Below are 26,858 nucleotides of genomic sequence, written 5' to 3'. Positions count from 1 at the left end.
CGGGGGGGGGGGGGGGGGGGGGGGGGCTCTTTAGGCTTCTGCTGCTTTGGTGTCACCACAGTTTCACATGAGAATCTGTGTATAGCTGAGTTAGTAGACTCAGCACACATAAATGGCATTAAAATAACTTTTACAAAGACTGTGTCTATAACGACTGTTTATTTTTCCAATGTTATCCAGTGACTTATTTTTGTTCATGATTCAATATAAGATATCATGTGACCAACTGTGGCTACAACAAATTACCACACATACCACAGCTGTTTCGAGGGGCTTCGCCCTCATCTGTTCACATGTTGCTTTAAGGCTTTTATACACTACTTCATTTCCATGTTCTCCAGTTGTTAATAAGCAATGCATTACTCCCATGCCTTGTACATGTTTGCAGATCATCAGGAAAAAAGAGTGTTCAAAAATGACACAAAGAAAAAAAAATAAAAAATCTGCAGAGGATTTTACATTTTGTCTCCCACAACCACAACAAGAAAGCAAAGTCTGTGATGCTGAGCTGATTAAAAACTAATTGTTTACATTATCTTAACAGCATCATTTTAGGCGCTGTATACATCTATTAAAAACAAACATCACATTGATCTTGAAAAAATAAATAACTATTTTAAAAGGTTGGTAACATGAATCTTTGTCTGCTTGATGTTCAGAAATTAAGATAAACTTTACTAAATTACTGAAACACTGGTCGAGGTCCTGTACACGGCAGTGTGATGAGGATCCCACACAAATGAGTTTGACTTTAGTCTCTTGAAACAAAGGCCTCCGGTCCTCTTGGCTGTACTGCTGGTCCCTCACGGTGAAGCATACTGTCAAAACGTGGTGTCACCTCACAGCGGATAAGGAGAGTGTCATCTTTAACGTAAGCTCTCTGACTCAGCTGCGACAGGTGCATGAAGGTGACGTAGCCAAATCCTTTGGGGTTTCGCTGAATTGTCGGCTTCTGGAAGGCCTGCAGATCTGGTTTAGTCTCCATTGCCTCCATGTGATGCTGACCCTCAGGGCCCTGGTCTAGGATGGCAAGCCGGATGGTTCCTTGAAATGGCCAGGTAAGCTGCCCGTCAAAAGCTCCTTGCATGGTGTGCACAAATAGGGAGATGTAGTTGGAGCAGCGAGGGGCATTGGGGGTCTGCAGGTGTAAGCGCAGGCACAGCTTGTAGCCTGGACGGCCTGTGTAGAAGCCGGGACTGTGCTCAACCACTGGCATGCCCGCTTCTTGGTTCCGCATGTGGGCTGAAAAACCTTTGAGGCGCCAGATGAAGATACCCTGGCATTGCTGGGCCTCCAGCTCTTTCACTGTGTCCTCCAATACCGACACCCTACGCCGGAGCTCTGCTAGTTGGCCCACCTGTGAAAACAAAACAGAAAAACAACTGAAAAAAACAAAATTATATCCACAACAACAACAACAACAACAACAAAAAGAATAAAAAAAAAAAAAAAAAGAAAAAGGTCGTGAGACACTTGGACATCACTTACATGAGTGTCTTTTAAGATGATGAGTTCACGGAGCTGGTGATCCTGCTTCACCAATCGTCCATCCATCTCTCTGAGCCTCTGCTGCATCTCTTCGCTAGGCGGACCTGGAGCACAACTGTTATTGCAGCTTAGAGCTGCAGCTCCTCTGGGCCCACTACAGGCTGATACTGATGCAGCAGCTCCTTGATCTTCTGAGGAAAGTGAAGGTCCTAATGTCCTCAGGGGTTTGGGTGTGGTACCATTGAGGCTAAGGCCACGCAGAAACTCAGCCATGTAGCGCATATGCATCTGTGTGAACTCCTGCATGTGCTGAGCCAGGTTGTGGCGTTGCATCTGCAAGGTCAAACCAGCTTTAAGATATCTGCTTGTGTCACAAACTAAGAAACCTATTAACAATATAATGTCCAGGATTTTAAAGAACAGAAACTTAGAATTTGATCACCTACCCTTTCCTTACATCCAAAGATGCTGAAGTTACAGGCGATCGGGGCTTTTGGGCAATCTGTGTCACAGTGCGATTCCATCTGCGGGGGGAATAATAGACAAAGGTAATGAGGGAAGCTGAACATTTTTTGTTCAAGTTCAAAACACAAGTGGTTCCACTTTCTACTGCAGAAATGGTGGCTGCCCTTCTGCACTGTGACATGTGATGCGACTGGGTTTGGAATGGTTCCCTATTGCTCGAATGAGAGAGAATTTCCTGTTTTGATTGTCACTTCCTAACAGTTCATTCACCTGAGGCCTCTTTTTCATGGCAGACTCTAACAGACTCACCTGGTCTCTGATGAGGTCCATCTCACAGTACTGACACGTTACACTGGCAAAGGGACACTGCTGCTGATGAAGCTGAAGGAGCAAGCAAAAGCAGATTGTTAGAACACTCCTCACATATCTAAATTTGTAACTTGAACTCTACTCTGGAAGTCATGAGTTATAAAAGTGATTCAACAGTACCTCTCTCTCCTCATAAACAAAGCATGCCACACAATCTGGACATGACACGGGTCTTCTTTGGCACTCGGTGGTTATGTGTTCGTCTAAGTGGCTCTTTCTCACAGACTGCTGGCACTGTGAACAAGGCACGGTAGCAAACTCACAATGCACCAAATGATCCTGGAAGGAAAACAATATAATGAAACAATGCATTTAATTTTGTTCCTGTAGCAGGAAGACAATAACAGTTTACCTGTCCACACTAGAGAAAGATACAGGGGATTGTGAAAGCTGGGCTGATTGTGTTGTTTAATCTAACAGTTTGGCCAATAGTTTTTTTTTTTTCCTGTTTATTTTGTTTTGTTTATTATTTATTCCACCATGTGTGCCAAGAAAAAACAAAGCTGTGGTGGGGCTGACAGAAGGGGAATTTTTGGGGGCAGCCAGTATTCCACTTTTACAGTCCTTCTGTTGTATTGACACAAACTTGTACTATGGCAATCTTGAATATGTCTACAAGCTGCTGACACCTGTCTATTCACTTTAAGAAGCTGGCATGTTAATAGTCCCACTAACAAGTAGTTCTGTAATCAATTATGGTGAATAGGCTTTAAAAACAACAACAACATAATCACAATCATCAATATATCTTTGAAATGTTCACATGCAACCCAAAGTCATTTTAAAACACCAGCCAGTTAACATCCCTATTTCCATGCACTTGACTGAGCTGCATTCAGATCAAAGACGTCGGTCACAGTTTTTACCTCTAAATGTCGAAGCTCCATCTTGTCAGCACAGCCCAAGTTCGGGCAGCGAACGGTTAGTGACAGAATCTCCCTTTTGGCAAAGTTATCAGGGAACAGTTGGTCTTCTGACAGCATTTCATTGTCCACGGGGCACCTTTGACCTGTATCACTGATTTGCAAGAAGAATCACAGAAATCATTGGTGTCTTTTCTACCTCACTATAAAAAACTAGTACCAGTGAAACTTTGCATCATTTAGACACAGAAGGCTTTCATTTCTAAATCATGACTCAGCAATTTGAGCGATTTGAGCTTAATAAAGAATTAACAGAGCTTCAAAACTGAGCTGTGAAGCTGGTGCTAATAAATGAGTTAGAATCTCAAGTGGTCAGTGTTAAATAGAGAGATGCACAATAGCATACCGGATGGACTTCTCAATGCAGCTCTTGCAGAAACGATGACCACATCGTGTCTGAATGGCATTCCTCAAAGCCATGAGGCAGATAGGGCACTCATATTTACTCTCTAGCGGGGGGTCAAACTCCACATCGTAGCCCTGAAGAGGGGCACCGGGGTTCTCCGAAGGGCTAAGAAGGGATTCCTGAACCTTTTCCAGCATTGCCAAAGCACAGCCAGACAGCTCTCCTGCGACAGGCCCTTCATAGCTGTCCTCCTCCAAACTTCCCTTACTGCTTTCACAGCAGGCCATCTGCAGTGGGTGGCAAAGGAGGGAAAAGGGGGTGAAAAAGACATATACTGTGTTTTAAATTGTGTTTAAAACAGACATCTGCATTTTATTCTTCTCAAAAGAAAAGAATATATGTACTTTAACAGTAGTGGGGAAAAAAAAGCAAGATTTGTTTATGTATAAAACTGCTAAAACAGTTGTTAATAGTACACAGTGGCATGATGTGATGTTCAAGAAATCTCCTCCTAGTACCCATCTGTATAACTTCCTCCAACCAACTTCTGTCCTTCTTTTAGGGAAGGAAAAAAAAAAAAAAAAGTAAAATAGCTAATCTATTATGGTATTACATCCCTATGTGAATGTTTCAGGGCTATTTCAAATGATCCAGCAATCAGCCTATTTATTTTTCACATTACCTATTCATTATATCTTCTTCCCTAACTTTTCCACACCCAGTCTCTGTGTTGGTAAGCACATCGTCTGCTGGAAAAATTAACACACCACCCAAGTAAGCTATGGAAACCAGGCCTCCTCAAAAATTTGGTGCCATGACCTGGGTGGCAATAAACTTCAAAGAAGATGCTGTTCTCAAACCAAAATAAACAGAGAAAATCTTCATAAATGAGAATATGAAATTAGGACATAAGAAGTGCAGTTTGAATAAAGACTTTAATGTTTTATTGGTTGCTAAACTGTAACACTGCACAATACATTTTCTTTCAACTGCAATTAATCTTAAATCTTCAATGTTGCCTTTGGTTTTTAAAATGAACACTTTTCTCGTCATCACTATATCAATAAATACCCCGCCTATTTACATCTTAACAAGGTAAATAAGTTAATAATCACTGCCTATGTGCAGCTGTGTACATAAAAACATATCTGTTAACCTACACAGTGTGTTATGTACTAGCCAACGGCGTCGTTAACTCCTCCTTGAAGGTATCGTTACCCCTACGTGGGGCGTAACTTATACTTTTCACAATTCATATGACTCGATAAACTTCTGCATAAAGTCATATTTCAGCAATTCCGTATCAAATCATCAATACATACATTACAGATAGCAAATGATCTGAATACAAAGGTTGGGAACGCTGTCACTTGATGAACCAACCATGCCCCTAGACACGGAACTGCAACTTCGCCTCTGACTGCACCCAAAAAGAGTAAAAGCTAAGTAAAAACACTGACCAAACCAGCGGGCAGCGAAAAAAGGTCCCCACCCACAGGAAAACCCACACACGTTCTGAATGTGTCTGTGAACGCAGGTTTTTATGCTCGTAACACACTCACCTCGGCCGTGAAAATTCTCGAGCTTTTGGTTTCTACAGAATTTCCTGTTTTTTCTTTTTTTTTTTTCCAGACCGTCATCAACGACATGAGGAGGCTTCATTTTAGCTCTGCTGCAGACGCGAGCGGCACCATCTGGTAGGAGGCTATTGTTGCCACAGAGAGGAGAAAAAAAAGGAGACAAAAATGGCGGACCTGAGAAAAATCTGTCCGGAGTCTTTACCCTGCCGTGTCAACTATTCACGGAAAACCGCATTACATGGGAAGCTGTTCATCCTCCTTTGTATACTTACAGTGGACTCCGGAGGGGCTACGACCCACTGGGTTGTCACGGAGGACGGAAAAATTCAACAGCAAGTATGACAGCTCATTGACCTGCTAACGCTTACGCTTGGCGGCTAGCTTATGAAGCTAACTATTTTTCATAGCACCAGATGTAACGAAACTGGAGTATTTACTTAAACTTAATGCGACTTTTTTGCCAGCTTGAGCAACATTATATTTAGAGAGAAAGTTTCGTGGATATTAAAATTCCATTTGTTTGGCTAAGTCGCTTAGCTTAATCAGACTAGTTACTTTATCGTTTGGTTTAGCTGGTCAAGGTAAACACATTATTTTATGATGCTGTCTATGCCTGCCTTGGAAGACGCGTACCGATACACCAGAGTCAGCGCCGCCGGTGGTGGTAGTTGGTGCCGATTACCGTGACATTGCGCGTTTATGTTTGTGTGTCACGCTTAGGAGCGTCTCACAAGACGAGTTTTCGCGTGTGAAATTACCAATGGGAAGGACTATTTAAATCTATGACTCCACAGTATTTGTATGTTGTCATATCATACATCACAGTACTCGGCTGCCTAAGTCTGTTTCGCACCAACTAATAGCACTGATCGCACTATTCTCGTTCCAGGTGGACTCTCCTTTAAATCTGAAACATCCGCACGATGTTGTGATCTTCATGAGGCAAGAGACTCGTGTTAACTACCTCAAGAAGCTGGAGGTGTGTTTGTCAGCATCATTCTTCTTTTATTCATTCATGCTGGTTATTCGTGTCCTTTACATTTATTTGGACGTCCTGTTCTATTACTGGGCGTGTTAATAATGGTTTGCCGTTAAATTTAAGCTCCAGTTCCAATTTCTTGTGCCTCTCTGCTCCCTTCTTTGGTAATTTTTGAGCAGAAGCAGCTCGTGGCACAGAAGATTCACATCGAGGAGAATGAGGACCGAGATACGGGTCTGGAGCAGAGGCATTACAAAGAGGATGCAGACTGTGTAATGGCTAAGGTACCCCTGGGAGACCTGGATCTGTATGATGGCACTTATATTTCCTTGGAAAGCAAAGATATCAGGTCTGTGCCACTATTTTAGTTTTAAATATGGATTTATGGTTTCCCAATTTTTTTTGCTTTAAAATAAATCCAGTGTCTCTTTGTGATTACGATGAAATCTTAAAATAGCATTTCTTCTCTCTGCCTTCTAGACCTGAAGATTACATTGATTCCCGGTCTGCTCTGCCCCCAGATCTGGAGAAGCCAGACTGTGGGAAAGTGTTTGAACTACCTTATAGTATCCATGCTTTTCAGCATCTCAGGGTGAGTAGAGGCCAGACTCTTCAGTTGTTGGGAAGATGGAATGACGAGTATCATCTGTATGGCTTTTTCATTACCCAATGAGTATTTTGAAATGTTATGCTGAGTTGTAAATGAATGTTATGTTACATGGAAAAACAGTTCTTGTTAAATTAAGCTTTGAACCATTTTTAGTCATCGCATGTGAACATACTATTGGAAATGTACACCTACCACTAAGTTACTAGATGTATCGATCGACCTGCCCGGGACTGGAATTGGTTCGTTTCCAGTGATTGGCCAGTCCATTTCATGCATGCATAACACACACACACGGCGTCACAGGCAAATACCTGTGTGCACGCTCACAGCCACATGCTAACATGTCTTTAGCTGGAGTCTCTTTGCTGCGAGTGAAGACACAAAGTTCACCAACATAAACTTAAACCTAATCCGACACTTAAATCACCCTTACCCAGCTGAACATGGATATTTTAAAGTAGCTAAAAAAGAGCCAGCAGACTTGGTATGCACCACAGATCAAAGCAATCATGAGGAACATTATAGAGACGAGTAAAAAAGGATCAAATTCCTGTTACCTGGTGAATTTATAAGTATAGTCGAAAACAATGTAAATTTATTGCACCTGCTTTTGTTTGGTAACGTAAAACATGTCATGTAAAGGTGGGCATACAGAAACTAATTTATTAGTTAATTATTTGTACCTCTGTAGCTCTCAATACATACCTACTTTGCATAGGATAAAATTTTAGGAAGAAGTCACAAATTTAAATTAAAGTTTTCAATGTCAAAATACGATATGAACGATTAAAAAAAAAACATATAAATCTGGTATCAAAATAAAGCGCCAAAAACAGGCTTTTTAAAAAGTTTTTTAGCAATAACATTGAATCAGCGGCGACAGAGCGCGATTGTTTATAAAATATGAGTCCCTGCTTAAATGTATGCTTCAACGAGAGTTGTAACCTACGTTACCGTGTGGTCATGTCCCGGTGTTTCTCATGTGGTGCCAGCTGATAGAAACAAATAGGGACTGTGCTGACATTTTTAGATGCTATGAATGTTATTCTCACACCGATAAATCAAAAAACTGTGGCGTAAAAGTAGCCAGAAACCCACGGGTGGAACCGATGTGATGGTTATGACATAGGATGCAGGAAGGTTTATGGTTATGACGTAGTTATAGCGTAGGTTTCCCGCTGAAACATAAATCAAGCCTGAATGATGAAAATGGTAATAACAATGATGGGAAATTACCCTTACAGCCAATTTTCACTTTTTTGTGCAAGGGGGCCTAAAACCCACTTTTTCAGCAGTTTTACGAAGGTGCAGGCAGGGGGTTCCTTTGATATGCGATAGCTCAAAGAACATTTGAGATACTGAGCTGAAAATTTGTGTGTGTATATTTGGTGCCCTTCTGATTTCAGTAAAGCAATTTTCCACATTATATTTTGATTTTTAATTTTTGATTGCCACTACCTATTTATTAAAGACGTTTATATTTAATTAGGTACACACCGACTCCAACTTTTTCTTGTTTGGATACTATTCCCATATCTTGGGAAAGGGTATTTGTACTGATACCAGTGTTAAATTAATAAGCTGTATTCCTCACTGCAAGAAAGAGACTAGGAGTCCTTTTTTGCATAAGGTGACAATAGTAAATTAACAGAAGAGAACAAGACCAAGGTAAAGCAAATGGAAAAAAAAAATGAACATTCCAGCCATCCATATTCTTAACTGCTTTTCCAATGCCGTATTGTGGAGTATGACAGTTTATCCCAGCTGTTAAAGATTGAAAGGCAGGGTACACCTTGGCCAGTCCATCACAAGGCTGACACATGGAGACAGATAACCATTCATGCTGACATTCACGTCACATTAATCACCAGCTATCATAACCTCTGGACCGCTGTGCTGAACCTGTGTTCACATTATTCGCCTTATTTATTTTTACTTGTCTCAGCTCAGTGTGAGAGTTTACTGCATACTGCTGTCATTTCCAGTCGCATTAGTTTCTCCTTCCCCTACTCAGACTCAGTTTGAGTGTACCTCCTAACATGTATCATGGATGGGGCAGACAAGAGGCACGTGAAGCAAGATCATCTTAATCGAGAAAACACACTGTTTAACTCTTAAGTGTGATAAAAGCTTCTTCACAAGTGTTACACTGAACATAACAAGAGTGAGAGAGGACTAGGAAGTTGAAGAGAGAATCCAACAGTTTGCAGCTAAATCAGAAACTGTTGCAAACATACAAAGAAAGGTTGTTGGTGTAGCAGATGTGAAAAACCTCTAAACTGTCACTTTGATGTTAGCTTCCATGGTCACAGGCACATCATACATATTTATATGAAGAGATTGAGCAAGTCTGTACTTTGGAAGTTGTCAATCGCTCTGTCTAGTTGTAAAATCATTCATTTAGCTCTGCTATCACACAAGCTCATTAGTGTACTACTTATTATAGGCACAAAGGAGACTTTAGCCTTTGTGTTTGATTGATCGCCTGCTAAAATTTGATGTATTTATCTTTCCCTTCTCTCTTCTCTAGGGTGTGCAGGAGAGAGCAAACTTGACCTCCCCACTTCTTTCTAAGGAGGATCCCATTTTTAGTTCATTGTCTCTTAAGCTGGGTCGGAATGCTGACGAGGTGGGCCATCGCATCCATCAAGGCTTACTGAGGGTAAGGGTCTCCCTATGAAACATTTCCTCACTATACTATAAAATGTGACTGTTTTTTGGGGTTTTTCCCCTTCGAGTTAGTGGATAAAAGCGTGAGATAACTGTTCAAAAACAATTGAGAAGAAGCTAGTCTCAACGAAATGGTAAAAGCAGGGCCTTTTTTTGCATGTGTGTTTATCTGACTTCCTCCAGTCAGCAACAATTAAATTTGTACTGTTCTGAAGATAGACTTAGGACACTCAAATGTTGAAGCCCAGACACAATATGAAGCGCACATTATCAGTGAGCTCTATTAAGGTTACTGAGCTCTGTTGTCTAATGCAACAAAATGGTATTGGAGGAAAATCTGAAATTCTGTAGAACCCTAAAAGTTAGCTGTTTGTTTTTGGAATATATTTAAAGAAAAAGAGATGCATGACTTTAGGATTGCGTATTTCAGAATTCATCATCCTGGGTGCTGTACAACATGGCGTCATTTTATTGGCGTATGAAGAATGAGCCTCAGAAGGCTGTGGACTGTGTTGTGCGCGCTCTGCATTTCTCCCCAAGGTACTGTGAGGCTGGTAGGATAAGTTTTGCAGTAATATTTAGTTTATTGCATGAGATTGCTCACAGGTATATCTGTGTATTTGTTGTTCCTTTAGGCAGCATAAAGATATAGCCCTCGTCAACATGGCCAACATCCTGCATCGTGCCCATTTCTCAGCAGATGCTGCTATTCTTGCCCACGCTGCCCTCGACCTCACCTCAGATCTCTTCACCAGCCACTACACCTTGGGCAACATTTACGCTGTAAGTTAATGGGAAGCCTTCCAGCTGCAGGGAATGCTCGAGTCTTTAAAACATTGCTTTAATTTCTAGTCAACCACTGAGTGTTTTATCACAGTTTTTGTTCACTGAACTTGGCCACACACAAATATTCTTCACAACACAAATAGTTTATAGACTTTTGAGTAAAATTATCCACTAAAAGTCTAGTCCAGTTTTCAGAGGCTCAAAATGAATTGGACAGTTGACTGAGAAGCAGTTTCATGCCTGGGTGAGTCTTTTTTTCCCTTGATATTCAATGACAGATTAAGCAGATTAAAAATCTGGAGTTGAACTTCCAGTTGGTAGCTGTTTACTGGAGCTGTCAACATAAGGTCCAGAGAGATGTTGATGCAAGTGCAGGAGGTCAACACGAGACTAAAAAAACAAAATAAACCCATTAGAGAGAGATTTAAAAAAAAAAAAACAGTGCAGTACAAATGTGGGGAAGACAATGTGGATGTAAGTAATGTGGATGATTGCAAAATTCTTTTCTTGTTTAAGAAAAAATCCTTTACAGCAGTGGTCCCCAACCTTTTTTGAGCCACGGACCGGTTTAGTGTTGGAAAATATTTCCACGGACCGGCTTTTAAGGTGTGGCAGATAAATACGCCACAACGATCTCTGGTCGCCATGGTAACATTTAAACACGCCTTCAAAATAAGATACACCTTAAAAACATGCATACTGTAGAAATCTCCTCAGTTGGGTTCAAATGCCCCATGGAATTTCATCCAGCATTAAAAAAACAAAAAAACAAAATCCATCTTAAGTGTAAGTCAGATAAAATCCATTTCTTCAAAATATCCAACAGTTTGGGGTCTTATATAGAATTTCGCTGCAGTTGTTTCTGCTTCATCTCTGGATTTGCTTCTGCAAATTTTATAATCTCATATTTTTGCTTGTGAGTGCGAGTTTGTAGCTTATGCTTGCCATGATTGTCTCCTGTGAAATGAACTGATAGAGACACTAAAGCGATCTCCAGGCGTTGTTAGTGTAGTTGTGCATGAACGAGCCGATGCATGGAAGTGGGAGGGAGACGGGAGCTGAGGAGCGCTTTAGCGCTAAACTCATCCAACTTATGGATCACATTTAATTGGAAATGTATTACAATGGGAGCAGATTTTTCATTCGAGGTAGGTAAATATCTGACTGATGTAGGTGATAATTTTATTGGAATTAATGTCAGAAAAAACTGAGACCTGCAGAAGCCATCTGACTAGAGCGAAAATCCGATTTCTGCGACTTCGACTGAGGCAATTTTTTACTGTATAAAGCGCATGAAAAATACAACTCACCATAACGCTGAATCAGTGTGAGCCCTGAGCTTGTTTCTCTGCTGCTCATGTTTGCTAGCCTGTGGGTTGGCTGAGTTTGGCCAGCACACACCAATACAAGCTTTGATTTCACAGGAGAGCAGCTGCAGAGCCACTGTGCTGTGCGCCAGAGTGTCAGCTTGATGGCTGGGTCCTCCTCACTGCTATCCCTATGTTGCTAAATAAAAATGTAAATGGACTAGTTCTTGTATGGTGCTTTTCTACGCTTGTTGAGCACTCAAATATTTAAACAAGCGCAATGTAGGTCAACCAACCTATTTCGTTAGACAGGTACGGGAACCAGCGAAGCTTGTGGGTTTAATTTTAGCGGTGATTATCATGTAACCGAGAGAAGTGTCTTTACACATGTCAAAAGAGAGTCATGGACGGATGTAGCCTCAGATAAGTAAAACGGAAATAATGTAAGTTATTTAGTCTTGCGCGGCCCAGTACCAAATGACCTACGGCCCGGTACCGGTCCGGGTCCCGGGGGTTGGGGACCTCTGCTTTACAGCATTTAGGTAATCTAAAGCACATAGTGTTTATTGATGATGTGACTGCTGATAGAAGTGGCAGGATGATTTCTGAAGTGTACAGGGTTGTACTTTCTGTTCACATTCAGCCAAATGCTGCAAAACTCACTACACTGCAAATTCATAATGATCCAAAGTACACTGCGAAAACAGCCCAAGAGTTTCTCGTGGCAAAGAATTTAGGATATTCTTCAATGGGCAAGACTGTCGACGCAGTAGAGCACAGTTTTCAGTTACTGGAGGCAAAACTGAAGCAAAAAGTTCAGAGCATCTCAATGGAGTAAACTCAGCATTTGGTAATGCTAGGCTTCAGTTACTGACTCCAAACAATGTTCATCAAAGTATTAATAAAAACAATCCTTATATTTAAAATTATGTTAGTTTGTCCAGTTACTTTTAGGCCTCTGACTAATTCCTGAGTAATTCCTAAAAAGTTAATGCAAAGCTTGTGTTAACCCACTTAAATTAAAGCTGGAAGGCTGTACTTCAATCACATCTTATAGTTTTTATACTTATTTGTTTTTTTTTTTTTTCTGTAAGCACGAAGTACCACAGCAATTTCCTAATGCTGTGAACCTGTTCACCCATATGGCAATAAAAACCTTCTGATTCTGATTCTGATTCTGATCTTGTGATTTAAAATTACTGTGGTGGGGTACAGAGACAAATAATGTATGGCCAAATACCCATGGCGATGACTATACTGGAAAACCAATCTTTTTTTCGCTTTGTTTGTTTATTGTATTGTCACGGGCGATGTGGACACCCAGCTTTGTGAACACCATAACTCAAGAACAAGGCGACGTAGGATTTTCTAATTGATACCATAGATGCATCTAATAAAAACTTTTCTGAGTTTTCTGAAAATCTTGTGAGCATGATACCTGAAGGAGGAGGTCACATGGGATTTTTTTTTTTTTTTTTTTAAACCATGCCATAGGTGTATTTATCCAGGAAGGATATCATGTAGGCTTCTCACACTGATGGCTGAGCTGCATCTACTGACAATCTCTGGCACTTTGGAATTTAGCAGCCTTTATACAATTCATACATCTTTTTTTTTTTGCAGGTTTCTCAGTATTAGTCTGTTGACAAAATGACATTCAAAGCCTTTTCCAAATTTGCATACAGTGAACTTTCATATCGATAAAACCCTTCTGCTGTCAGAATGGTGGAACTATGCCAGGGCACATTTTGATAGCAGAAGTGTTAAAAGATGTTCAATGTTTGTATCCACAAAACTATGTATCAGTGTGCTACTCTGTACATATTTTTAGTCTGTTTGTTGTTCTTTTGTGCTCGCAAAGAGTTTCTACATGAAAGAAGTAGGTTTGACCTCTGCTATGTCCATGGTGTTTTATGTTTCCTCTTCTGTTGCTGTCTGACTAGATGCTTGGGGAATACAACCACTCGGTGCTGTGTTACGAGCAGGCACTGCAGGCCCAGCCAGGCTTTGAACAGGCCCTGAGGAGGAAGCACGCTGTGCTGTGTCAGCAAAAACTGGAGCAACGCCTGGAAGCCCAGCACAGGTATGCAAGCATTTATACGCGCTCTCTAGGTGATTGGTTGTGCTTAAGCACATTTCTGTTACTGATAATGACAACAACAAAAAAAAATCTTTCGACAAAAAATATAGTGTCATTTAGTGTATTCTGAGGTTGTTTATTAATTTTAAGAAATGTGCTTTTCCCTTCTTGTTTTCCATACTTAAAGGTCCCTGCAGCGGACACTGAATGAGTTGAAGGAGTACCAAAAGCAGCACGACCACTACCTTCGCCAGCAGGAGGCGCTGGACAAACACAAGCTGCTGCAGGAAGAACAAATTCTGCGCAACATTATCCATGAAACCCAGATGGCCAAAGAAGCCCAACTTGGTGAGATGCCATGTACAGTAACTAAAGAAGAAGAAAATATTTGGAATAATCATGAGATGTGCAATCACACAGTTCAACTCATTAGTTTTGTGCATTATAGACACAGCATATTACATTCTACACTGGGGAAAGCTTTAAGACATGTTCAGCCAGTTATTTTACTGTAAATTGTTGTGTGTCAATTTTGAGAAGGGAAAAGTTTACCTGTTGGCCTCAGCTGTGGGGGTGCAGTAGAGAGGAAAAACTCAAGCATGACCAAGCAAGTTCACAGTGTGAGCTGCTTGACAAGATGTCAAGTCACATTATTTATGGTTGATGTAGACAAAAAAAAAAAAAAAAAAAAAGTTTATAGTTTAATTTTTTGTTTGTTTGTTTTTTAATCTAAAATGGCTCGCATGCAGTAACAAATAGTTGCAAAATTGGGTCTAGCCATATCATAGACTCTGGCAGGACAGATTAATCAAATTTTAATCTAGACCATGGTTTCAGCTCATCACAATTAAATGAATGTGATCAAGATGCATTAAAAATGTGTTTTCTGTCAGCAGAACACAAAACAAGTGCCTCCTAAATCAGTGTCCTTCCACATGCCTGCAGTGCTAATCATAGCTGTTCATTCCAGCTGGCAGTTTGAAGTTTCCTGGACTAGTCAGGACAAGTAACACTACGTCAAAATACAGACATAAGGCAAAATTCAAATGTCTGACACTGCAGAAGCTGAAGAACTTGTGCCTTAAACAGATCATCATCCACTGCTTGGAAATACTCTGAATTTAGCGCAAATCTGAACCAATCATATGCCAAGAGAGTGGTGGCGTTGTCTGCACTGCAAAGCAACACAGCTAACTTGTATTCAACCTTCTGAAAACACACCACAAACTGCAGTATACTTAATGTATGCAGGCCAAGGAAAACAGTGCTAATGTGAATGGTCCAAAATCAACTCAGACATCCGTAAAAGCGAGCCTGTACATTACGTCAGCATATCCAGCTCATAAAGACGCACTGAAATCACCAGTTCAGTCACATTCCATTTGGCCAAAAATATGTTTCCAATAAGCACATGAGTAATGAAGGCTGCAGGAAAATGGTTAACTTACTGGATAAAAGATGTCCCCTCGTGCGTCTGTGCTGTATGCAGAATGTTGCAGGGGAATTGTAGAAGGATTGCACAGCTGTTGAGTACTTTGCTATGAGTGTTATTCATACCCATCATGCAGCTTCAATGAATGGCATGAAAGAGTTTGCTTGTAGGAGATGCATTTAGGTGAATGAACACCTTATTTGTCTGCAGAGAGATTTTAATTAACAGGAGTATAGCACAGAGTAAAAAGAGGAACGCAGTTCCCTGTTGGTTTTTAAATTTAAGTTAGTACAATTTTTTTTTTAATTTATATTTATTTTTCTTCTAAGAGACACAGTGAATTTTAGCCAATTAAAAGGACCAGTTTTATTTTCTGTACATTAGTGGGAATGTCGCACAACACGTATATGAAAACAGGGTTATGTTTACATGACAGAGCAATAAAAACATTTTTGTCACTAAAATTAATGAATAATCGTGACCTCAATGTTGATCGAAATAATCACAATAGGTGGGACTACACTAACTCATGGGTGACTTCACAGAGGCTCTGTCCATCTTTTATGAATAGTAAGTGAGTGTTTAGAATAAAATCTGAGAATTTTGCATCATGTGTGTTTCAGGAAACCATCAGATGTGTCGGCTGGGTCAGCAGCAGCGCAGCCTCTACTGCCCCTTTGACCTGCCTGTGCGTTACCACCGGGGCGATCTGTTTGAACATGTTCAGTATGTCCAGGTGAGTCTTTGGAAAAGTATTAAAACAGTACATTTGTCAAAATGATAAATAGCCACAAAAAGATGTTTATTTTCACCAAACTGCCTTAATGGACGATTTACACACTATTGTCAGTATCTTAACCAAGCAGTCAAACTGAAATGGAGTCCAATTCCCAGGTGGTCAAAAGGCAATTGGCATCATTTTGTCTTTTCTTAATGACATTAAAGCTATCCTTTATGCTGTGCCTCAGTGCTGGAATAGAAAAATAGCTCTGTTCAGTTACGGTTAGTGTCCTTACCAAAGTAACTGTTAAATCTACCAAAGCAAAAAGACAGTCTGTCATTATGTTTAGACATGATGGTTAGTCTGCCTGGAAAGGAACTTTCAAGGCAGTTTCTTCCAAGTGCAGACTAAAAAAAACTGTAATGAAACTGTTTGATGAAATTACCATCCTCACAAATTAACAGCACATCAGACTAGAGCCCCCGTTGCTGACACATCTTCAAAGTAGACTGTTTAAATCAAACCTTCATGATGACATGGACTGTTGCACTCCATAGAGACTTGGTGGTTTCTAGTCTGCTTGGGGTCTACGTGTCAAGCTGGTGCACTTGTAGCATAATAGCTGCACAGTCGCAACACATTTGAGGAGACACATACGACTGCAACCCCCTGATGATAAAATTAGCATCAGTCACACCCAAGAGAACCCCTGCATACAGGCAGATGTGAAAAGCCTGACACTTGCAATTGAATTTAAAATTCAGAACATGGATTTACTTTTACAAATGTCTTTGCTTACTACATAACATGACACAGTTTGTTCTGCAATGTAGAGAATTTAAAAAAACAATGAACAGTCCACAAATGAGCAGGTGTGTCCAAACTTTTGACTAGTTCTGTATTTATAAGAAGGATGGTTTATTAGCCCAGAGTTGTTTTTTTTTCCCAGACAAATAATTTGAAGACAAACACACTGCATTGTTTTCTCCACAATAATAAAACACTTAATCTTTGACTCATTACTGGGGAAGAAACTTCTTATTTTCTATTTCTCTCTTTGTTTATAGTTTGGAGAAGAGGTGTCGGTGGCATCCAGTGTGGCACTTCTGTCAGAGCGCAACTCAAACCAGACAGAAGCCAGCCCCCAGCTCCACCCAACTGTGTCTGGGGATCAGGATCCTGCTGCCGCCCTCTGGGGCAGCCATGAGGCAGGCTAAACAAATTACATGGTTTTTGTTTGTTTGTTTTTCTTCCCACAGGTCAAACCAGTGACTGTAAAATCAAACTGATAATGGGACAAATAAAAGCTTTGCAGTGCTTATACAAACTTTCATCTCATTTCTCAAAATGCAGAGACTGCACCAAACTTAAACAAAGTCACCATAATTGTTACAACACTGTGTGAGAGTTGCTGGTTTACATTTGGTCTTACATATGACTGTGAGCAGAGTTAAAGTACAGAAGTGAAAACATTAGACTTGTTAGTTAATTAATTATATAAGCTCTTGATAAACTGGGTAATTAGACCATGATAATGTTTTGAATAACAAGAGTTACTAGAAGTGTGTTTTTGCTGCAGGACTTGCAGAAGATGTTGTGGCCACAGAGGACTGACTGTGCCCGTGAATACCCAGGTGTTCCCCTTGCTCACTTGCTGCCAACCTACTACCTGTCACCTGAAACGCAGGGCATCAGGTCAGTGGAAATTCCCAGATGAGCATATTTCATGTAGCAGCAGCATAAATGCATTAGGCTAGAGTCTGAAATTCCTCTGAATGATCCACAAAAATGCAGCATAAAAAAAAAAAAAAAACCCAAAACCCAAAGTGTACCAGTTTGAAGAGAAAACAAAGAACCTGTGTTCCAAGATCTCTGCAGAAAAATTAAATAAAAAGTGACTGAGTGAAATATTTCTACTTATGTTTATTCAGCCCAGTGGCAACTCTCCTCTATGGGACCAATAGTCCTGGGACAGTAGGTCTGCCAGACTGTGGTCCTGTCCCCCAACCATATCCAGCCCTTCTGCCTGCCTCACTAGACTGGCCTCTGGAAGAAAAAGAGCTGCCAGATCCCCGAGCCTCTGAGGTGTGTGTTTATTTATTTGTGCATGTGTGAGAGATTTGCACAGGAAAATGACCACTGTCATCATTATGTACAGTATATTTACAGCTGTAAAACATACTTCATCGTGTGTGTGTGTGTGTTTTCTGTGCTGAAAAATATATCTATATGCATTTTCCTGTGTGTGTGTTTACAGATACTGCAGTTACGCAGTGGAGGATGGACACTAGACCAAATTGGCTACAGAATTGCTCAAGCTATGAAAGAAGTAAGGGAGCTTCTCACATCTACACAAGCTCTGATGGTTATGCTGCATCTTACTTTCTGGTATAAAAGCCTAAATCTGTAGCAAGCACTACAGAATATGTTTTATTTTTTCTTTCTTTATAGTTTAAATCAGTCCCTTACTCACTGCCCCTGCACTCCAAATTAAGTTGTTGAGTTCATAAAGTTTCCATTACATCTGAGCTTGGACTATGAATCACTAGTCATCCTAAATAGCTCCCGGCTTGAATTGTCTGAGGCCACCTTAAGTCGTTCTTTTTCCGAACTAACAGAAGTTTGTTTGTATGTATAGGCTACTATACCCCGCTGGCAGGTCCACAATGAGGCGGCTCTGTTTTGGCGAGCCAAAGGCAACGGCAGCCGTGCCCTGCAGTGCCTGCGCCAAGCCTTGAGCTCAACTCCACCTTCCCATCGCCACCTGCCTCTCACCAACGCTGCTAACCTGCTGCTACACCACGGCCTGGCCACCCACGCGCAAACACTACTGGAGTATGCATTGGCACTTAATGCGTCAGAGGTATATAACCTGCTGGGTTTTGCCATTTCACTATGCTGTAAAAGAGAAGCGTTTGTTCAAGTGTTCTCTATATTTTGGCCATGTATTTGTTGACACGTGGCATTCTTCCAATCCCGTTGATTCAGGTAAATGGAATATTTTATGCTTCTGCCTTTATACCACACAGAATTGAACTAAACTGTAAATTCAAAATCATTACCTGCCATACCGTTTTTTTTTTTTTTTTTTTTTTTTTTGTTGGCAACTCTGAATCTGACTTCATGAACAAACTTCTGATTAATTGCATTTTGATGGCCTCTTTTCGGTAGTATTATTGTGCCGTGTCTCTGAGCACTCCTCTCAAGGTGGGCCAGTGGTGAGGAACATATGTTCTTCATCACTGGCCAACACATTGTCCACATTTCAACATGGAAGAATAACTTGGGAAAAATTAAAAGTATGGGTGTTTGGCTAAAAAATGTGCAGGATCTATAAAATGCTATCAGTTCAGCACAGAATCAAGAAGGAACATTTCCAACATCTTGTTAAATCAATCCTTGGGGGGGGGGGGGGAGACTTGTAGCGATTTAAAAAGTAGTTTATGCATGCAGCGAATTCTGATGCTAAATCAGTGCAGCAACTACAGGTCAAATCTATCATAACTGCAGAAGTGTTGTTTTACATGCATGATTAAAAAATGCACATATTTGCATTTTAGCTGATACGTGTGCATCCTACATGGATAAAAAGGGACAATGTTCGTTATCAAATATTTTAACCCTCATCTAAGTCCCCTGCTTTGTCTTGTGTTATTTTGCTCCCTCAGCCTCACACCCTGCTCAGCCTAGTGAGCGTGCACTTGGCCCAGGGCAATGTGACAGGTGCCCTGGCCTTGTTCCGCCACATCCTGGTGACGGCCCTTTCCTCCTCCTCTTCTTTCTCATCCTTTTCTGGCTGTGAACAGTGTCGCACCAGTCTACCTCTACTGCGTTGTCTTCAGTTCTACCCCTCCCTTTACAATCTCTCAAACCGACAGCCCTGCTCAAGTGAGTAACTCGGGGGAAGGGGATACAGTCTAGTTTTACTGTTTCTGTAGGTTTATTTGTGGGTGTGTTTTAGAAGTTGCTGCTTTACTATTTAGTTACTGAGTGTGGCTGAAAGATAAATTACAGTACAGATTGAGATGATCAGCAGTGACCTAGTGGAAAGTTTAGGGAGGACGTCTTTGTGCGTGACAAAAATCAAGTGGGGCAAGAAATTTTTGGATATTAAAAACAAGAAATATTAATTAAAGGTTAATAAATGCAAAATGATACTGTTCTAAAGTGACTGGAAACCCTGAAATATTTGTAGGTTTTATAGAATGAAGAATTGTTGGTTAATCTCCATTAAAAATATCAAAACAGAGCATCTTTGACCGACCAGAGAAACTCCTCTTTGGCCTACTTTCTTTAGTTTTTTCTGTGGTGGTTCATGCCACACTGAAATGCTATAATCATCACATTGTCATTTCTATTTTTTTATTTTCATTTTATTTGTTGGAGTACTACAATGTTTGAACTGATCAGCAGATGTAAGAGCATTTATTATATGCTGGTAAATGCATTATTAGGGCTTTACAAATATTACTTTTGTATCTCTACCAGCTGAACTGAAATTTAGCCATGGACTCAAAAGCACTCATCTGCTTTGGGTCCTCATATTGTCCCCCAGAAGCTGCAAGAGTTGCTGTGAAAAGCTGCTTGTATGTTGGGTTTCTTTCCTATATTCATAGAAGTGGGAGTGGAGAGAACGGTGCTTTGAAGTGGAGAAATTTTGCCACTCAATAATTTAAGCTGCAGAAAATAGCTGATGCCAGATTTAGAAGGGACTATATTTTGCGCTCTAAAGCTGAATATTGCTCTCATAAAGCACACACTGAATGTATGAGGGTGCCTGAGCTCTTACAAAGAACACACCTACCTTAGTTTTGGATTTAAAAAAAAATAAATAAAAAAATTCAAAATGTACTCAAAAAATAGACTTATCATACGTTTGGTGATGACTGTCATTATTATATTTTAGATCTTCTTGAATAGCTACAGTCAACTGGCAAATAGTGGTTGCAGAAAAATAGCTAATTAGTCGTGCTTGGTAGCAAACAGGTGTCCCTGAAAAATAAGTTCCATTGACTCTTCTGGCTCCTTATTCTGGCTGTTGGCCATGCAAGGCTGGCCTGCTATGTACACGTCACCATGTACGCACTTAAACACCCACTAAAACAATAACATTTGAGTTATGTGAAAGATTAGAGGTGACGTTCCGCAAGAACTTCAGTCAAACTTTGTCAATCAGTTTACACTAGCGAACAAACAATTGCAAAAACCTACCGCTAGAACGAAGAGAACCATACAGCATGGGGAAAACGAAATAAATCCAAGCTCCTTCAGCACACATTGTGACAGTAAGTGGGGCCAGCGTACATAGATGTTGAAATAAGTAGGGAAAAATACTTTTTAAACAGTTGTATTGTTTCAGTTTTCTAATGGATAATCTCTCATTGCTAAAATATCTGCAAATATGCAAACCTTACTGAAGAATCCATTCATCATTGTTAAATTAGTCATTTTTTATGCATTTGTGTCTGTGTTTATAAGATACCACAATTTTTGTGGTAAAGTTTGAGTTAATAAGTGAACCTACATTTCTAGTTGATCCAGAGGGTGCTGCCTGCATGGCTGAGGAGGACCTCAGCATCCAGCTGGAGGAATGGGAGGTTAGTGAAGAGAAGCAGGATGCACTGGCCATATCTGCGATGGAGGACACCCTGCTCTTTGAGAGTAAGAATTTGATTTTTGTGGCATCTTCATTGGCAGGATGAAGCAGTCAAGCGATTACGTTTGTGGCACTTCAGCAAATATTTGGTCCAAATCATTCAGAACCTGAGATTCGGTCCAGTGCAGTTTGGCATGTGGCAAAAATGTAGTGTGTGTATCACAGACAGGCAAGATTTCACAGCAGTGGCATGCTTTCCACTTTTTACTGGCTATTCCAGGTTTCCATAGCTTTGTTTACTTCATGGGGTTCTATATAATATAATAGTATTCATTTTTTCCAGTTAACTAACAAAATGTACTTAACAGTTGAATACGCAAGTCTTGTTTTTCATTTGGTTTAATTTGACTCTACATGTTTCTTTTTTTTCTAATGAGCTAATTTTTCTTAATCTTATTCATACCTGTCTCCCCACAATTCAGAGGTCATCGTGGACAGTAACGGGTCAGGTGAGGCAGCTGGACAGCAGCAGGCTTCTCCCTCTGCATCAGGGGCAGCTAAAATGACTGGTTCTTTTGGAGATGGAGGTGAAAAGGAGGAGGACTGGCAGCTAAAGGAGGACCTGATGGGAGCGTTTGAGGGTGCACTGGATGTTGGAGGGAAGCGAGGAGACCTGCGAGGAATCAGAGTGCTAAAAAATGACCGCGTCATGGGTGCTCGTGCCGGGAGTGGGCCCTGTTTTGGAAACTGTGAGGATGATGAGGGAGCAGAGTGGGTAAGTGTGGAAGTTTACTGTTTGTAATAACAGAACTGAGTTTGAGTAATACTTGCCAAAAATCTGTCAGCTATGTGTGAATAGTACTACTACTTATTGGTCGTCAGATCACTTTCCAAGTAAAACGGGTCAGGAAGGCTAAAGTGGATGGGTCAGAAAGTGTTTCCATCTCTGATGACAGCCAGAATGGGGACTCCCTGCCTGGGGGTCACTCTGTTTTGGAGATCAGTGGTCCAACTATCCCATCGCCTGGTCCTTCAGGTACCACATACACCTGAAGTATTTGTTTAACACACCATGCACAGAGGAAAAGCACCTCAGAGACATTGTAGTTTTATTTTTATTCATGTATTTACTTTTTGGACAGGTCGTTGGAGAGACTACACCAGTCTTGGCTGGCCAGGGCCAGAGGAGTGCCAGCGGATACGGAGGGTGGACCTCACCACTGTAGCTAGCACTTGGTTGGCTGTTTCTGCCAAGAACATTGAGTAAGACTCTTACTGTCCTGAATGGCCACATCTTGTTATACTGTATCTATGAAGACCAAGTTCTAAATAGATTTTTAAAAAGTATGTATTTTGTTGCTGTTTTACTGTGAACACAGGTGGCAGATCCACAATGCCTTTTTACAGATCTTAGAAATGTGCATTTCTAAGAAATGGACAGCAGGATCAAGAAAACAGTGCTGCCTCATTTTTAATCTAGCATTACAGTGTGCCAACACCCAAACTGCATTTAACTGCATTTTTTTAAATATTTTTTTTTGTCTGTTTTTTTTTCCACTGCCTCCCTACAGCATCACAGAGCACATAGACTTTGCCACTCCACTCCAGGAGCCAGCTGTTGAACCTTTATGCAGTGCCAACCTAGCAGCTAGTATGCACACCCTCGACCACCTGGCAGGGGTAGCCAATCGCGCCGCCATCCATTACACTGGGGAGAGCCAACTGCGTGAGGTACACTGTTGCCTTGAAGAACATATGCAGATTTAGATTTTTGCAGTGATTAACAGTAAATCATTTTTTAAAAAGCCACATTTCTTACAGTGGCTCATGGTGTCACTTATGTCTCTTCCAAACTCAAAGGTCCTGCAGAACCTCGGCAAAGATAAGTTTTCCCCACAGTCCTTTGAGCAAGTGGGCACCCGCATCGCTAAAGTCCTGGAGAAGGTAAAGACTCTCAGATGGTCCAAGACCGTTTAAAAAGAAGTTTGCTTTAAAATAATCGATTCTTTGACCAACTGTAACTTGAATGTACCACAACCAATAATTTTCTTATAAAAGTGGAGACTACTGTTTTACTGTGATTAACATTAGACTATTTTAGTAAAAGAAAAAAATGCAGTGCTTGTTTATGTTAAAAATTGTTGGATAATGCAATATATTATGCTTTGCATAAAAATACATTGAGTTCTATAAACATCTGATCACTGGCCATCTCCTTGGAGCTACAATTGTTGGCACCATTATTCAGAATCCTTTTTGCTTTAATTCAGTTGATTCTGGCATGCATAAGCACTCCGCTGTGAAAGTCATAATCAAGGTTTTCCCCACTGAGGTCAGCAAGTAAAGGCAGTGGTCCATGTACGCCTTATACATCTGTGTCAGAGATACAGACTGCTGAGTTTGTGTCAGCTTTCTATAGCATTAGCCAGCCTAACCCTCGTCTTATAGCTTGTTCTGAGTTAATATTTTTCTGTAAATTGGTGTTTAAAAAACAGGTTTGTTCTTATTTCCTGTACACATTTTAACAGCTGTACCATCCAACTCCAGTGCTCTTTATCAAGTTTCAATTCCCCCCCCTTCTCTAATCCCTAAAATGGCAGAATCAGACTTCCTGGGTTTTATCCAGCATGGCTGCACTGTACTGGCGAGTCAAAGGTCAAGGCAAGAGAGCCATCGACTGTCTGCGACAAGCACTCAACTACGCCCCCCATCATATGAAGGCAAGTTAGACAAAAGTTGTTCCCAACAGTGATTATCTTTTAAACATGACAAGGAAGCAGTGTCTCTCTCTCTCGCACTCTCACATAAAAATATAATATTATATCTTGACTTTTGAACCAGGATGTGCCACTTATCAGCTTGGCCAACATCTTCCAGAACGCCCGGTTATGGGAGGACGCGCTTACGGTGGCTCGTATGGCAGTAGAAATTGCCCCGCACTTCGTTGTGAACCACTTCACCCTTGCCAATGTCTATATAGCAATGGTAACAGCCACAATCACTTTTTTTTCTTTTTTTTTGCTGATATTCCATCATGTTTTACTTTTCTGTTGTTATGAGACTTAAGCCGCATTTCCATACGGGACGACTCGGCCCGGGTCAACTCGGTCAACACAACTCGGCACGGTCGTGTTGTGTTTCCATTGCAACTGAGGACCACCACAGTGTGGGTGGAGTCGATATAGCAGCGCGGGCAGTAGTCTCATGACGTGACTCGTGCGCGGCTCAAAACACAACACAACAATAAATGAGATAGAGGCAAGCTAACAGCTAATGCCAGTTTAATATCATCATCATGCATAAGTCCCCGTACAATGTGTTAATGGATGAAGGTTATCATTGTTAAGTATAACCCTATACCCCCGAACATAATCGGTTCAGTGTACTTCAAAAGAGCCGCCGTTCGCGGACTTAAGGCAAAAATTACTGTAATAACACCACAGTAATACCCTATATTGGTTGTGAAGTGCAGTTTCTCAGCTTTCAGAAACTGTTTGAATTTTTCTGATACAATAAACGGTTGCTTATTACGGTAATTCAAAGTTCCTTTGATCAGCCCTCCGGCCGGCTCTGTGCTAACCAGCTGTTCGGCTGGTAGGGGCAGGTGCTTCAGCTGTGATCGCCCGGCAGTATAGGGTTATAATATGTATACTGTGTGAGCGTTTCAGATAGCTCTCATGTTGCAAAACTACTGCTGCAAACTGTCAGTCTGGGGATTCGACCGTGCTTTGCATGCCTCCAGTTTTGGGTTTTAAAAATGGCAGGCTTGATTGTGGTGAAGGAGTCGCTCTCATGCCTCCGATAGTGACGACACTCCCTGGCCAATCAGTGGCATGCTGTCCTCCGCGTCACATTTTTGTATCGCCTCGTATCGCTCAGAACCTCAGGTGAGTGGGTACGAAAAAGGACCGGCAAACTTGTACCAGTTACTAATGGAAACGCCGTCAAACCGCGGCAAGTCGAGGCAAGTCGAGGCAAGTCGAGGCGACCCGTGCCGAGTCGTCCCATATGGAAATGCGGCTTTACTGTTCAGCTCCATAAGTTAAAGCAGTGCTGCAACAGTGAACCACATCACTGCATTGTGTGTCCTTACTTTTCTTGTCACCAGGAGGAGTTTGAGAAAGCCATGCGCTGGTACGAATCTACTTTGAAGCTGCAGCCGGAGTTCGCTCCTGCCAAAGATCGACTGAGAACCATTCAGTGTTACCTGCTCACCAAGAGAGAACGCCGTCAGCCCTGAACCACTCAGCCAGTTTAATACCAGTAGCACCCACTGGTCATGCATACATCAGATACACACACACACACACACACACACACACACACACACACACACACACACACACACACACACACACACAGAATACATGTGAAGACCACAAATAACTTGCACAAAGTAAAAGTGTAAGAAAAATGAGTGTAGTCAAACATGTTGTATGAAGCTTTACATTCAACTGACTTCTTTTTTTTTTATTTAACCAATCCCAAGAATTAGGTTTTAAATGTCACACAGTAAAACTGTACATAATCCTGGCCCACTACTTATCTATGAAATTAGAGATGTTTTTGTTAACTCAGAAATCAAAAGCCTTAGACTTATTTTTGCAAATCAAGGTTTGCTTGATTTGCAAAAATGGAAGGTGGACAAAGCTGAGTAGTGACCACACGATCCACCTAAATCGCATTTACATTTTTTTTTTCTTTAATTTGAAGAAAAGCTCAAACTGTCTTTCTTTTAAGACATTTTACTACTGTTTGATATGAGGAAATGGAATCTTAAAAAAAAAACAAAAGTATATTGTTCCATTATGCTCAAGAATATTGAGATACTGCCGCCTGGAGATGGTGCAACATTTTATTCAAACTTAATTGGAAATCTTGATTGGAAAGAATGTTATGCAGTATTTGCTTTTGCTGGGAGTTTAAATGAGGTTGAATCAAATAATATATTCCCTCACTATTTCTGCTTTTTTAAAATGGATGGGGATGTTTGGTTTTTGTTTTGTTTTTTGGGGGTTTTTTGGAGGGGTTTTTTTGCACTTTTTTTTTTTTTTTTATAGCATTCCTATTTATATGGGACCTACAATCAATTTGATTTTTGCGCCAAGCTGCAAAAGATTGAAAATAAAATATGCTATTATATTTGCTTCTTAACTTATGGAAATCATCTGGCAGAAAATGGATATCTCATTGCCCATCTATATATTAAAAAAAAAAAACACAAAAAAAGTGGAATCTGTATTAAATGTACAGCATTAAAGGCAGTGTGTGGATTTCACTTTTTCTCTGTGTCCTTTCTTTTTCTTTTTTTTTTCCCCCTCCAAGTGAATCTCCTAAAAATGACCAAATGGTGGCACTGTCTGACTTCTTTTAACCAACTCTGTTTCCCAACTATTACAGTATCTCCCTCTTTGTGATTTCCTTTATGTGCAGTTTAAAGTATCTTGTAATCAAAAACAGGTTGTATTAGCTCACATTTTTAGGACAACCAGCAGTCATCCATCCA

At 40.7% G+C, this 26,858-nt stretch overlaps 2 protein-coding genes across 3 annotated transcripts; one reads left to right on the top strand and one right to left on the bottom strand.

Annotated features, from left to right (window-relative positions):
* Positions 1–20: 20 nt before the first annotated feature.
* Positions 21–5,263, bottom strand: traf6 (TNF receptor-associated factor 6). Its single transcript, XM_030718983.1, has 8 exons — positions 5,154–5,263; positions 3,592–3,878; positions 3,189–3,339; positions 2,443–2,601; positions 2,263–2,334; positions 1,935–2,012; positions 1,489–1,821; positions 21–1,357 (listed from the first exon to the last, which is right to left on the bottom strand). The coding sequence occupies exons 1-8, from the start codon at positions 5,238–5,240 to the stop codon at positions 752–754; spliced, it is 1,773 nt and encodes a 590-aa protein (XP_030574843.1). The 5' UTR covers positions 5,241–5,263; the 3' UTR covers positions 21–751.
* A 41-nt stretch (positions 5,264–5,304) lies between these two features.
* On the top strand, positions 5,305–26,630 carry ttc17 (tetratricopeptide repeat domain 17). Of its 2 annotated transcripts, XR_004019044.1 has the most exons (26): positions 5,305–5,507; positions 6,061–6,150; positions 6,330–6,499; positions 6,631–6,742; positions 9,291–9,422; positions 9,861–9,970; positions 10,066–10,213; positions 13,467–13,606; positions 13,791–13,951; positions 15,659–15,771; positions 16,824–16,964; positions 17,336–17,451; positions 17,688–17,841; positions 18,014–18,085; positions 18,395–18,619; positions 19,425–19,644; positions 21,289–21,417; positions 21,835–22,127; positions 22,235–22,388; positions 22,495–22,615; positions 22,924–23,083; positions 23,213–23,296; positions 23,953–24,072; positions 24,194–24,337; positions 25,461–25,646; positions 25,677–26,630. XR_004019044.1 is itself a non-coding variant. In XM_030718954.1 (25 exons), the coding sequence occupies exons 1-25, from the start codon at positions 5,337–5,339 to the stop codon at positions 25,590–25,592; spliced, it is 3,612 nt and encodes a 1,203-aa protein (XP_030574814.1). In that variant the 5' UTR covers positions 5,305–5,336; the 3' UTR covers positions 25,593–26,630. The 2 variants fall into 2 exon arrangements, 1 of the variants encoding a protein (XP_030574814.1); XM_030718954.1 differs by having other exon boundaries at positions 25,461–26,630.
* The last annotated feature ends 228 nt before the right edge of the window (positions 26,631–26,858 follow it).

This window comes from Archocentrus centrarchus, chromosome 3 (genome assembly GCF_007364275.1).
Source record: "Archocentrus centrarchus isolate MPI-CPG fArcCen1 chromosome 3, fArcCen1, whole genome shotgun sequence".
Lineage (NCBI taxonomy): Eukaryota > Metazoa > Chordata > Actinopteri > Cichliformes > Cichlidae > Archocentrus > Archocentrus centrarchus.
This window is presented reverse-complemented; position numbering and strand designations above follow the sequence as displayed.